Consider the following 13953-nt stretch of genomic DNA (forward strand, 5'->3'; position numbering starts at 1 on the left):
GACCCCCAGCTAGCTGGGACTCGGGCAGGGCCAGTTTCGGGAGCCCGAGGTCTGAATTAGACCTGAGCAAGAGAAATGGGGTTCACTCCGACCCTGTGTCCAGCTGCAGGGAGGGCCCGCAGCCCTGACACCGGCCCTGGGTCTCCACCCCCGCGCCTCTTGCCTCTGTGACCCGCAGACCCCTCGGATGGCCCCTGAGCCTGGAACAGCCCCTCCCAAGCCGCCCAGCCACCGTCCTCCCTGACGGGGGCGGACAGGTCGCTGGCCCGACTGCCCCATCACCTCCGGGGAGAGGGCTGTGGCCGCAAAGCATCCGCTCCCCTGCCCCGCGGCCTGCGCTGCCGGGGATGAGGTCCAGCTCAGCTCCGCCTCCCGCCTCCCGGGCTGCAGACTGGCTCTACTGGCACCAAGGCCTCCAGAAGTGGTTTTTATATACGTATAAAAATATAGGACTCAGAACAATGAACTTCTCAGAGTGGGAGGCTATTTTTAGAGCCCTGCTAACTGCGCCAACATTCAGCATCTCCCTGTTTGTCAGATGCTGCTGGCGAGATGGGCCTCGGGCAGGAGCGGGGTCTCCTCAGGACGTGAGCGCATCAGGAGAGGGGCGGTGTTGGGACGCCCGAGCTGTGGGGCGTGGGGGCCACCGCATGGCACTCCCCACCCCAGGTCCTGAGTGCCCACACGGCCCTGCAGGGCACTCACCACTCTACGGTGTCCCGACGGGAGTCGGCAAGAGTATGGGCGGGTGGCCCACACCCCGGCGTCCAGCCACCCTCCCCAAGCCTCAGTTTCCCACTTGCAGGGCAGGAGCGAGGCCGCCCCCTCGGGGGTATGGAGTCGGGGACCCGTTGCCGGGCAAGGAGCCCTACAGACAGCCAATGCCGAGCCTAACTGTACAGGAACCCTCCAGGGGGCGGGGCAGCGCCCTTCCCCAGACAGGCCCTGGGGAGGTGGCGGCTCCAACATCCCTGGCGCAGGCCTGACTCCTAAACATAAAGAACGGCTGTCTACCCGCCTGCCTGCCGGAGCCCGGGCTGGACCTCCCGGCAGCTCATCGTGAGTCACTCCCATTAAAATAGCCGGGGGGGACGGAGGGTCAGAGGTCAGCACCAACAGCCTGCAGTCAGATCCAGCGAAGGCCATCCCATGGGGCTCAGGGCACGGCAAACGCAGGGCATAAAGGCCACCCTGGCAACAGGGGTTCTGCAGCTACCAGCCCCACCTTCCCCCACCTCCACTGTCTCCACTGCATCGAGCAGGCTGGTTATCTGACTGCCTTTTCTCCTGCATCCTGTGTCTCTGCCTTGGAAAGCTGGGTGGGGGCTGCATGCTGCTGGCCCCTTGCTCAGGCCCCCAGGGCTGATAACAGGGCTCGGGGAGCTCAGTGAGCATTTGCTGAATGAGTGAATGAGCGATGCTACACGAGCGATGCCACCAGTGGCTAAGGGGCCCCAGTGAATCTGGGAAGTAGCATCCCTCGTTCGTTCGCTTATTCACTCAACAAACACAGAGATGAGAAGGATGAGGCCCACTGGACGATCAGGATCCAGAGCTGGGCATCAGGCAAACCTCCCAGCCTCCCCTCCCATACCTGTGCCCTCTCTTAGCTACTCCTGGACCAGGGGCCGCGTGCCCCTAACTTTCCCTGTAAGACCTTTGGGCGGCGCCCTCAGCCCCTTGGCCAGGCATTTCACTGGGGCCACCTCAGTCAGGCCCAGCAAGCCCGCAGCCGGGCTCACTCCTCCCTCACTTGCAAGCGGGGGCACCGATGCCTGGGGCGGGGGGCAGACTCATCCGACTCCCCCGACATACCCACAGCCGTGACGGGGCCTGGGACTCTGGACCTGCGCCCACGCCTGCTCCCTGGCCCTGCCGCCCGGCCTCGGCAGCACCAAACGGCCGCAGACTCGGGCGAGTTTCTCTGAGGCAGAGACGTGTGTCCTGCACCCAGAACGCCGCTAACCAAGCCTCGAGGCTCAAAGGAAGAGGGGCCGCGTGCAGGCCACCTCTGCCCGCGCCCACCTCCCCAGCCCTGGGAGGCCTGCTGGCCGGCCCCGATGGGGCCTCATGGGAGGCAGGCACAGGGACCCCTCCACAGGCGGCAAATGTGCTCTTTTACCTGGGCTGGGATCCAGCTGGCGGGGAAGCCACAGGCTCGGGTGGAGGCAGGGTCGTGGGGAAGGGGTGAGGGCAGACACAGGCAACCCCCAATCCAGCCCAGCCACGGCCTCTGCTTGGCGAGGGGCTGCTCACGTGGCATCACCAGCAGTCCCAGGGGACCCCAACCTGCCTGAGGATCTCAACCCACATCCCAGGGACCAGAGCACCAAGCCAGGGGACAGGCCTAAACCAAGGGAAATGGGGCCTCTAATGACAGTCCTGCAGCCAAACGCAGGACGGGCAGCCTTTCCAGAGAAAGGCTGGAAAAAGCCTTTTATTCTCCCCAGCGCCATCTGGGCGAGGCCCAAGGGAAGGGTGAGGCCCAGCCATCTGGGACCCTGCGCCTCACCCCCAGGACGGCTGGCTGGGAGGCCTGGCACCCACCCTGCCACTCCTCACATGGGCACCTGAGGGGCAGAGCTCTCTGGGAGACAAAGGTCTCTGCAAGGGGAGCTCACGAGGTCTCAACACAGAGCTCCAGATGGGCAGCTAAGGATCAGGCCACACGGGCCCATATTCCAGCTTGGTAACAATCAGACGGAGCTGGGCGGCAGCCACACCCATCAGAGGGCAGGCGGTCTCCCACCGCCACAGTCCTCACCACTCCCTATAGCCTGCCCACACCTGGCCTGCTCCTCTCCCTCACACCGCCTTCCTTTCAGAGCATCTGCATTTGCTTGCCATGCTTGCAAAGGACCAACATTCACAACTCAAAGAGCAGAGAAGTCAGATCTGCAGCTCCGGGACCTGCTGTTCCCAAGGAACCTGATTTAGAACACCAAGTCCCGAGGGGCAGGGTTCCAGAATTCCCACAGCTCCGCACAGCGGTGGGAACGCCCAGGCCTTCCACTCTGCCGCACCCTCTGAGCGTTTGATTTTTGCAAGACCCACCGCAGTGGGTCCACATGGCTGACGATCCACAACCACACAGCCGTCACGGCCACCAAACTTCAACCCACCAGACGTCCTCCTTCCTCAATGTCACGCGGCTAGGATATAACTTAAAAAGCGTTCATCCAAACCTGGATGCCCAGGTGACGTCCTGGGGTTTGCCCACCCTCAGCAGCCCCCTTCACCTGTCTGTGAAAGGAACGGTGCCCTGCAGCTCGGGAAGCGCCCACAGGGAGTGTAGGGCGGCTCTGGGAGGAGGTCAGACCAGGTCGAGCTCCAGCTGCCCCACTGCCGGGCTGAGTGACCCCGGGCAGGTGACCTCACCTCTCCAGGCTTCCGCTGGCTCATCTTAGCAATGGGTATCACTCCTGCCCGCTACCCAGCAGGCAAGGGGGAATCAAGTGAGCACAGGCTTTGCCAACTGCAAGCCCCCGTGTGAGCGCGGGGGGTATTTCTGCTCTGCACACGGACGGACAAGGGCTTGGCCAAGAGCCTTTGCCGGGGCCTTTGTTGAGGCCGGAGAGAGATGTGGGAAACGTGGTCTCCAGTCCAGCACTAACCTAAGCACTCCCTGCTCGGGAACCAGGAACACCTTGGTGCAACGCACAGAGCTTCATCCTTTCACTCCACCCACAGGTTACCTGAAAGTTTACAAAACCGCTCCCCTCACCGGGATCTCATGTGCACGCAGCATCACCTCTGCCCCGTGTGTATTTTCTTCTTGGCCACTTCCTACAGCCTGCCCTCTGCCAGACACGCATCCCGGGCTGAGCCAGGGCGGTCCTGGTTGGTTTTGACCATTTGACTGCATGAGGATGACTGGGGCTTCCAGTCCCTGGGTGCACTCGGAAAGATTTTTCCAAACACACACACACACACACACACACGCACACACACACACAGACACAGACAGACACACACGCATGCACACAGCCAAAAATCTTCCCAGCTGAGCCAAATTAAATACAAAGGCCTCTAGTTATTTCCATATGCGCAACATGGACTTAAATAAAGCAGTTCTCTGTGGCAGGCTCCAGCAGACTGGGCTGGGCCGGGCCCCAGGGACCCTACCCACCCCCCTCCTGGCAGGGCAGGCAGGAGGCACCAGCTGGGGAGGTGGCTCGGGGGAGCGACCGGGCAGAGAGGGGGCATCCGGCATGCAGGCCTCCCGTCTGCAGCCCACCCTGTCGGCCAGGGCCCGGTGCAGGGCCCTCTCGGAGCCCGGGACGCTCTCGGCCCAGCTGTCCAGTCCCACCCTAGACAGTGGGCCACCAAGCTGTTCTCGCTCCCTCCGCTGCGAGAAAGCACTTTCCAAATTGCAAATCATCCAAGTCCTTGCTGACCTAAAATCTTTGTCACGGTCCGACTCCCTGGGGCAGTGCCCATGCCTGCTCCCACGGGGCCCTGCCCACCCCTCCCCTTGTGCTCCAGGCTGTGGCACTGTCCATGCCCTTCCCGGGGCACTGGGCGCCCATGACGGAGGGGGCACAGCCCATAAGAGGCCCCCGGACGCCCTGCCCGATAGTGAGCTGACCCTGGGACGGGCACACACGTTGTGCGTCTGTGTCCTCAGGGCCAGCACATCCTAGGATGAGTGAAGGAAGGAAGGAACTGACAGTGACAGGAATCACTGCACAGCAGCAGGTGACAGCCACGCCCCCAGCGTGCTGAGCGTCTCACAGGGAACTGACTAACCATCCAACAACTTTTTCCTTAATAGATCTTTACTCTTTAGAGTAGTTTTAGGTTCTCAGCAAAACGAAGCGTCGAGTACAGGGTTCCCATACACCCGCCCCGACACGTGCACAGTCGTACCCCCATCAACACCTCCACCAGAGCGGCACCTCTGTCACAGTCGGGAACACGTGGACACCGCGCCGTCACCCAGGGGTCGCAGGTCACTGAGGGCTCACGCTCGGAGCTAAAGGTAGAGGCAAGTGCTCTATCACCTACCCATTTAGTCGACAGAGAAACTGAGACGCAGAGGTAATGTAACTGAGTGAGTGGGGGAGGGGAGAAGGAGGGAGGCCGACCAAGGCACCGGGCTGCCGGCCGATGGGCCACCGTGTTTCACACCCGCACCTCTGCAATCCCTTCCTCGGGACGGGGAGCCCACCCCCCTTGCCTGCCCCCCGACCCCCTCCTGCTTCTCAGGACCTGGACGTGCAGCATCGCCGACAGGCCCCCACCCACACGCGGCAGCCGGAGCCGGAACAGCGAGGGCCTGGGGAAGGATGCTGCCCCTCAACCTCCTGTAACAGCGGCACACGGCCCTCCCCTGTCTGGCACCTGGCAAGCAGGAGTGCGCGACCTCGGGCAAGTGACTAGGCCTCTCTGTGCCTCAGTTTCTTAGCCATAAGATGGGGGTGTTGTCCAGCTCACAGGGCTGCTGTGAGGGCCACGTGGTAACGCACCCAAGTCCTCACCTGGGGCCTGAGAATCAGGACGTGCTGGGGGCTGCGTCCCACGGCGCCACGGGGACCGGGTGGCTGGAAGGCGGTGGGTGGGTGGCAGTGGGAAGAGACCTTAAGGAGAGGCCTTTGCTCAGAACCAGGCGTCAGACCATGTGACCCAAGACCAGCTCCCGCCTGAGCAGAGTGCGGGGTGCGCTGACTGGGTGGGCACCGGTTCAGAGCAGGAGTGGGGGTGGGACTCGGGCATACCGTGGCTTTTTAACTGAATCTGGTTGCGCACCCTCTGTGTGCCCAGCACTGTGTCAGACGCCGGGGCGGTGACAGGGATATGTTAACATGTTCCTAAGGACCAGACCAACTCATATTTCCTGAGCACCCACCGTGTGCCAGGCTGAGACACAATGCAGGGCGGTGAGGGGGGGTGGTGTCAGGATGACTCCAGCCTTCTATCCGGAGCCCGAGCCAGGGTCGGGCGGGGAGATCTGGGGAGGGGAGGCCGTAAGGAGCCAGGGTAGAAGCCGCAGGACACAGAGGAGGGACGAGGGCCTGGTAGAGGCCCGGGTGGGAGAGGGGCTGGCCACGAGGGCTTGGAAGGAGCTGCAGTGGTACATGTGGATGTCTCTTAAGCCAGAGGAAAGAGCACTTGGGGGCCACGTGTCAGGCCACCCAGAGGCCAGGCAAGATGAGAGGCCACTGCTACCCCACCACCGGGCGAGGGCAGCCCCGGGGCAGCAGGCAGGGCCCCGTGGGGACACTGGGCAGGGAGTCCAGTCCTGCCTGGGGGCCTGCGGGGTGAAGGCCAGTGCCTTGGGCATCCCACCCGACGACCTGACGGAGGGGCCTCGCAGGCCTGGCCTCCCCCGGGGGCTGGCGTCACTCGGGTCTCAAGGCCGGGAAACCGGGCCAGGCTCTGGGTTCCCAGGCTGGGCCACCACAGCCAAGCGCCATTGGAGGAACGCGGATGTGCCCCAGGGACCCACCCCAGCCACACGACATCTCCACTGCCAGACGTGAGGCTGACCGCACGACAGGTCCTTGATTTAAAATCAACAAAATGTCTGGGATTTGCCTCAGGATAATCCGGAGGCAAGGAAGTAAAACTGCCCATGGGAGCCATTCTGCCATTCTCTCTACTTTGGATATGTTTGGAGTTTTCCATAAGAACGAGTTTAAAATAGTGCCAAGAATCTGCTGTCCACATCAAGGCCTAGCATCTTCCTGGGCCATTCTCCCATTTTTACTGCATGGGGGAAAAAGCCCAAACCCTGCATATTTGATTTATGGCTTTGAGAAAGTCAAGGCCGGAGGGAACAGAGAAGCCGCATCTGCAGGGCCGCACCTCGCCCTTCTCGCGGCAGAGGAAAGAGCTGTTTCCCAATCACTTCCTCTCTGGCCCCAGCACGGCACTGAGCTACCCTGGGGCCTGTCCAGGGTCTACACGGGGAAATAAGACCGATTCATAGGAACCCGGGAGCAGCCGGCAGTTCCTGAACAACTGCCACCAGCCCCTCCGCGGGGGAGCCGTCCTGACACTGTCAGGGGACCCGGAGGGCCCTTCTCATGCCGGGCGGCCTCCTGGGTGACCTCACGGGCCAGCAAACATGTTTATGAGATGCCAGGTCACTAGCCAGAGCTGCAAGGGTGCCGCACCCACCGCGACGTGGACTCTGTGCTCTCCACACGTGGCTGCTGGGAGAACCCAGTGCTGCCGTTTGGCCTGGGGTGGGGGGGGTCCCACACATTCCTGTCTGCCCCCGCCCCCTCCTGCCTCTGCCTCATCCTCCATTCTTGAAAGCCCAAGCCCTCGCCACAGTAAGGTCAGGGAGGGGGAAAGGTATACTTTAACCTGAAGACCAAATCTACACTGTACAAAACTTGAATATGTTATTTTCATTTTCTCCCCTCAGTTTCCTTGTCCGTAAAATGGGAATAATACTTCACAAGGCTCTTGGGAGGTTCAAATAGGACAAGTGTGTGTAAGATTCAAAGGCCACCCGAATGTCAGATATCACCATTTTTATTCTGTGGCCCATTCCAGTCTGCATCAAACCTGTGCCAACTCCAGACCCACCAAACCCAGCCAAGCCCTTCCCCTCCCTTGCAGGTGCCCAGCTGCACGTTTCCCAGTCTCTGGGCAAAAGACTCCACTGTCCATCCTCCGTGGGAGGTTTCAATCCTCAGCTGTAAGCAGAGGCTAGGAGCACACACACAAGCCCACGGGGCGTGTCGCCCTTCACCAAGGCTGCGATCTGGGTCCTCCAGTCACCGCTGCCGTGCACCACGAGCAGCCTTGGCCCTGCCTGCAGTCAAAAAGAGGGGCCATCCACTCCTGTCGAGGAACAGCGCCGTGGAACCCCTCAACTCTGAAAGAGTGAGAAGCTACCGTCTACCAGGTGTTTACATGACACGTTTAAGCACTTTACGTGGATCAACTCATGTAATGAGCTCTTACTGTCACTCACCTTCTGCAAATGGGGAAACCGAGGCACAGAAAGGCTAAAGAACATTCCCAGGATCACAGAGAGTGTGAGGCCCAGGGCAGGGTCACAGGCTACAGTATCTGCCCCCCAACCGCTGGACCAAACGTCCTCCCTCAGCAAATGACCACAGGGGTCCCACGGTCTTCACAGAGGTGGAAACCGAGGCCCAGAAAGGGGACGTGACGTGATGCCTGACGCCTGGGCTCCAGAGAGAGGAGGGACGCCTCCTCTCTCTGGAATAATCAGGATAATAATCAGGATAAATAATAACACTGACAATGACCATAACTGATACTTACTGAGCTCTTTCTATAACACAGTAAGTCACCAAGTTTCACTTGGACGACTGCATCCAGTTCTCACACCACCGAGCCTCCCAGCCAGAGACAGAAAAGCAAACACCGTTTGCTTCCATCTTCAGGCATCGGGAAGAAAGTGCACACAGTGGCAGACAGACACGGACCCTGCCTGGACCACAGCCGTTTCAGGAAACCCAGACGAGGAGGCTGCCTCCCAGCTGGGACTCTTTCAAATTTTCCAGTTTTTTTAATGGTCCTCCTCTCCTCCCATGGGATGGAATTCAACAGCCCACATGCATGTGTGTCCCCTCATGACGTCAAAGGCCATGCCCTTGGGCTTCCTCACCATGCACAGGCCAGCTATGTTCGCACGGGTCCCTCAGCAAGGCAGGGGAAGTTGGCTATTGTCCCTGAGACCCCGTGCCACACTGAGACTGGCCTGGGGGTAAGCGTGCTACCCTCAAAATGCGTCAAGTACTTGGGACCAAGGGCATCCTCCAGCATCCTGCTGGAGTGTCTGGGGAAGTAGCTCTGGGGTCTGTCAAGACATTAGGAGAATGGAGAGAGATGTCATCAACCTGCCTATAGCTGGCACGTTTGGGGACACTCTGGGAATCCTCACAGCAGGGGACACTAGACTCCTGTTCTGTGGTTTGGGAAAGATGCAAAAGGTTCTACTTGCGATGTGACATATTTTGCTGAAGATTATTTAGTCCGAGAGGGAGCAGAGCCTGGCTGTGAGGAGTGCAGACCTCAGAGCCAGGCAGACGGAGTTCAAAGCTCAGCTCTCGAGATTACTGGCTGGTGACCCTGGGCAAGGCATGTAACCTTCCCCCAACTGAAAAATGGGCCCAGCAGAAGCTCTTTCTCATAAACTGCTTTGAGAACTAAGTACTTCGTACAGAGTTCACCAAATGGCAACCGCTGCTGTCATTATTATTATACCAACCTTTGAACAAAGAGGAAAAAACAATGTCGTCATAGTTTCCCCATCTATACAAAGAGGGAGGGGACTCTGGCCATGGTTCTACACCTGGGCCTTAAGCTCACATGAAACTGTCTTCGTGTTAGGAAACTGCAAACCAAGGAAATGAAATGGAAAGAACAGTCCTTTCCATCAAGGAGCAGAGAAGCTACAGCCATGTACGAATAAGGCATTAAAAGCTATTAAAGTCAGAGCAACTAGGACCAGGCCCAGCGCCCCCTGCAGACTCCAGAAACCAGCAAGAAGGAAAGCACTGAGGATACGTAATGATGGGCTGATGGCTGCCGTTCCTTGCTGGGCACGTACCAGGGGTCCTCAGTCACCAGGCAAAGCTGCACAGGCCCCACAATGTACTTTGGGGTCCCACCTCACAGATGAGAAAATCCAGGCTCAGACAGGGGAGGCAATATATCTGAAGCCACGCAGCTGGGAAGAGTCAGGGTTCTGTGCAACCCCGAGGTCCAGGCCCCGGGGCTCACGGCTTCACACGAGTAGTCTGGTTCCCCTACATCGAGCCCAGGGCCTGGCAGAGCAGGTGCTTGATGAGTGAATAAAGGAACACAGGAAGTGTGACGTGGCTGCCCCGGGGCTGCACACGTCTCTCCAGAGAACACAGTGCCCTCCGGGCCGGAGAGCGTGTACATCCACGGGTGCACTGCTCGCCGCGATGGCCGAGCACAAAGCACAGCCGGCGGCTCGGGGGCACACGCCCAACCCAAGTGCAGGCACAGCAGGCAGACGAGCAGCAGTTACCACGCCACGTCCTCCACCACGACTGCCACCACTTTCCCCTCACGCAGCAGGAACAGCCAGATTCTCTAAGGCCACACCGACGACTTCTTCAAGAGCTGTAATGGCCTTTAAACTCGTTACGATTTGCTTTTTGAGAACAAATGATAAATCACACTCAACAGCCTTTGCACACCCTCCCCCCGCCCCCCAGGAACACACAGTTCCAGGGCACCCGGGCTATCTCCGCAGGACTCTCTCCTGGCTGGGTCCAGACCCATCAGCCCTGTGCCGTCGCCTCGTCTCCGTGCTTACTGGGCGGATATTCCACACGTCATCATAATGCAGAGGAAATTTACAAAAGAGGAAGGAAGAAAATCCAATGGGTCCCTGGTGGTGGGAAGCACCTAGAGCTGACCTTGGCCAACTGTGCGTCTGACCGAGGACGGGGCAGCCAGCGCAGCGAGGGCTTTTAGCCGCCCGCTGGGAGGGCCTCGGGCCCCTCCGTGAGCCAGCAGCACCACTCCCTGTCACAGATGGGGAAACAGAGGTTCGCAGGGTGTGGAAACTTGCATAAACTCACAGAGCTGAGCTGGGGTTTGGAATAACGGCTGTCCGCCTCCCCAAGCCCTTCTTTCCTGACGCCCTGAGCCGCCCTGGACCCACGGATTCTCCCAGCAAACCACGATGGCACATTCCAGAGCCCAGCCAGATAACACCCGTACACGCGCACACGTGTATACTGAGCGCCTGGAGCCCTGTCCATACTCTTCCAGAAGGACCTATTTGTCTAGTCATCACGCTGTTTGACTGTGCAGCCGGCAGTCCTGTCCGTGTTTCGGAACCAAAGCTGTGTAAATATTAGCACAACCAGCTCAGAGTCCGACTTCCTTGAGCGAAAGCCCAAGGATGGCGGCAGGGCTGGCAGGGACCCTCCGCAGGCCTCCAACAGATCGTGTGGGTTCTACTCTGGGCTCGCCTTATAATGCTCTGGTCATATCCCTGGATTCCCTGCCTCTATGTGCCCATGTGGAAAGGTAGGGTGGGAGAGGCTCGAAGAGCAGAGCACCCAGGACAGGTGCCAGGCATGCTGTTGGCCGGGGGGCGCGGCCGTGCCGGGACAGGTTGCCTTGGACCTGTTACACGCTGGGGGTGTCCCGAGGCCTCTGGAGCCTGCTGGGTCCTCTCTGTGTTTAGAGACGGGGAGATGGCCCTCCCGGAAGGACTCTGGGCTGGGGGCAAGCTGGCCAGCCCAAGGAGCACCCTGCTAAGCCACCACAGGCCAGGGCTGCGCTGATCCTCTCCCGCCCTCCCCCGGCACTCCGCAGCAAATGGGCCCCACCTGCTCGGAGGCCCGAGGGTGAGCTGCGGGCTGGGCCTGAGTAGGGCTTAATCTCCAGGGCACCTGGCCCGGTGGAGACCAAGGAGCAGTTGCTCATCACCAGCTCTGACCACAAAAGGGCCCAAGCAGGCTTCTCTATATCTGGAAGATTTAGACTGGCTACACAGAGGGACTTCCAATGAGAAGAGATGCAGGACGTAGGAACATGCAGAAGAGGTGGCCACGGACATCCCAACGGGAAGGGTGGCACTGGACAAGTCCTAACGGACGGAGAGACTCCTCAGGCTCTCTCTGCTGGTGATGGAGGAGGCCCAGCCAGCAGAGCATGCCGACTACCGTGTCCCCGCCAGCCTGTGGCCCCAGGAGTACAAAGCCTCTGAGTTTTGCTCACTGCTGTGTTCCCAGTGCCTAGAGCAGGGACTGTATACAGCAGGCACTCACACCACAGAGCCTTGGTGCTGACAACAGAAGGCTCAACCTCAGTTTGCTCCCCTGCAACATGGGGATGCGGTACCGCAAGGACAAGAATGCAAAGGAATACGGGGTGGACAGCTGCGCACGGCAGCGGCACCGGCACGTGTGGGATGCGAATATCATGACCCCCCCCCACCCCCCACCCCCACACCGCTCTCGGACTGATGCCATTGACTCCAGACAGCTGGTCCTGCAGCTGCAGCCTGCCTGGCCTCCGCCCCAGACGCAAGTAGCCATGGTCCCTGGGAACCACACCCCACAACCCCACGTGGAGCCTCAGTCCCAGGGCCTCGGCCCCTGAGGTGAGGTTGGGGGGCGCGGAGAGGAACATACATGCGTTCTCAGCGCAGCTGCCAGACACACGCTGCAGAATTTCTGAACTCAGAGATCAAACGGCTGAAGGTGGGCTCCCGCCGCAAGGGGCCCGACACAAGCCAGGACAGTTTGTCAACAAATCCCCTCCGCCCCACAGCCCTGCTCCTCCGGGGGGCCTGCAGACAGCTCAGGGGGCAGCTATGCTGGCGGGAAGAGCGAGGAAATCGATATTCCCAGCACATACACACTCTCTCCCTCTCTCTCCATAAACACAGGCCCTTGGACGCTCAGCCAGCCACCCGCAGGCCCCGAAGAAGAAGAGGGATGATCTCTAGGGCACACACTCATGCCCGCCAGACTCCATCCCGGGCCGCACCAGACACACGTCAACAGACGCCCCCAACCCCACCAGCGGCCCCCTCGCAGCCCCGCTCAGACACAGCAGCAGCCACGTAGAACTCGACCTTCCTGCTCCAGGTGCCCCGGTGCACTCCCAGGCGTCCCCGCCAGAGCACACCCGGGCACCTGCGCACAGCCCCGCACACTCTCCCCGGGGGCCTCCCGACAGAGCGGACACAGGCCCAGGGTCCAGCATCAACAGGCCTGACACCTCCGCCGGCCTGCCACCAGACACAGCACAGACGCCCGCTGACCACGCTCCCTCCCACAAACTCCCGGGCCCCTGCGGGCCGCCTGCGCCGGATACCAACTCCCAGTGGTCTCCCCACGAGACTCGCCCACACGGGCTCCCATCCGACAGTCGCTGACGAGCGCGAACGCACACCCTCCCCCGTTCTCGGGCCGCTCCTGGCCCGCACGCACACTAACGGGGAGCGCTGCCCCCGGAGCCCCCCAACCCCTCGCTCACACTCACTTGGACCCGCGCTGCACGACCGCACAAGCCCACCCCGCTCAGCCGGTCGCCCCGCCCCGGCCCTTACCCGCTGTCAAGCTCCAGCTCCAGCAGGGACTGCGTCCGCTCCGAGTTGCAGTGCAGGCACCACATGGCGGCCGTGGAGGGAGCTGGCGGGGCCGGGCGCCCGGGACCCAGGCCGGGCCAGCGGCGGCCGGACCCGGGCCGACACCCGACCGCCCGCGCCCTGCCCGCCCGCCACGCGACCACCTCGGGTCGCCCGGCCCAGCACCCGCAGGTCCCCGCCGCTCCCGACCCCAAGTCCGAGCCACAGGCCAGCCGAGTCCGCCCCGCCGCCGCCCGCCGCCCGCCTGGCGCAGCGCAAGCCCAGGCCGGAGGAATGTGGCCCCGGCGGGGGCGGGGCCGGGGCCGTGGGCGCGGGCGCGGGCGCGGGAGGAAGGCGCGAGGGGCGGGACCGCGGGCGGAGGGGCGAAGGGCGGGGCCGTGGGCGGGGCCGTGCCGCGGGCGGGAGGGAGCGAGGGGCGGGGCCGCGAGCTGGAGCGGGATTCTCCCAAGGCGGCATCATACCCTGTCCCAGACATGGGCCTTCTCCTGGGAGGGCTGCGCCCTCCCTCCAAGACGGAGCCCCCAGTAGCCATATGTCCCTCCCAAGCGTGTAAGCACAACAAATACAAAACCCCAAACCAGCCAACTGCAGCCTACTCTGCCAACGGCGCCAAGCTCTGCCACTCCTGACTTTGGCCTCAGTTTATAAAACGGGGCTTTTGCTTTCCCAGACAGTGCGGGTCTGGGCTCTGACACCCCTGCCCTGGAGATAGGGGAGTGGGTCCCAGCCTGAGGCTGGGGATACCCTTTAGGGGACTTTTGGGGGAGGATCTGATGGAAGCTGCTGCTTTCTCCCTAAGCCCACCCAACCCTTCGCCCTCCCCTCACCCAGAGACAACTTCCAGACCCCCACGGCAAGCTTAAAGTAATACTAATTAGCAT

At 61.3% G+C, this 13953-nt stretch overlaps 1 protein-coding gene across 6 annotated transcripts in view; it reads right to left on the minus strand.

Annotated features, from left to right (window-relative positions):
* IQSEC1 (IQ motif and Sec7 domain ArfGEF 1) overlaps window positions 1-13953 on the minus strand; it is a 332617-nt gene that overhangs the window by 54518 nt on the left and 264146 nt on the right. For 2 of the 6 annotated variants that reach the window (XM_060161046.1, XM_060161044.1), the window contains exon 1: window positions 13034-13184. The exons of the other annotated variants lie outside the window; for them this stretch is intronic. In XM_060161046.1, the coding sequence (XP_060017029.1) occupies window positions 13034-13098 (65 nt within the window). In that variant the 5' untranslated portion in view covers window positions 13099-13184. Of the gene's footprint in view, window positions 1-13033; window positions 13185-13953 lie in introns of those variants that run through there. 6 annotated transcript variants of the gene reach the window in all.

This window comes from Lagenorhynchus albirostris, chromosome 10 (assembly GCF_949774975.1).
Source record: "Lagenorhynchus albirostris chromosome 10, mLagAlb1.1, whole genome shotgun sequence".
Taxonomy (NCBI): domain Eukaryota; kingdom Metazoa; phylum Chordata; class Mammalia; order Artiodactyla; family Delphinidae; genus Lagenorhynchus; species Lagenorhynchus albirostris.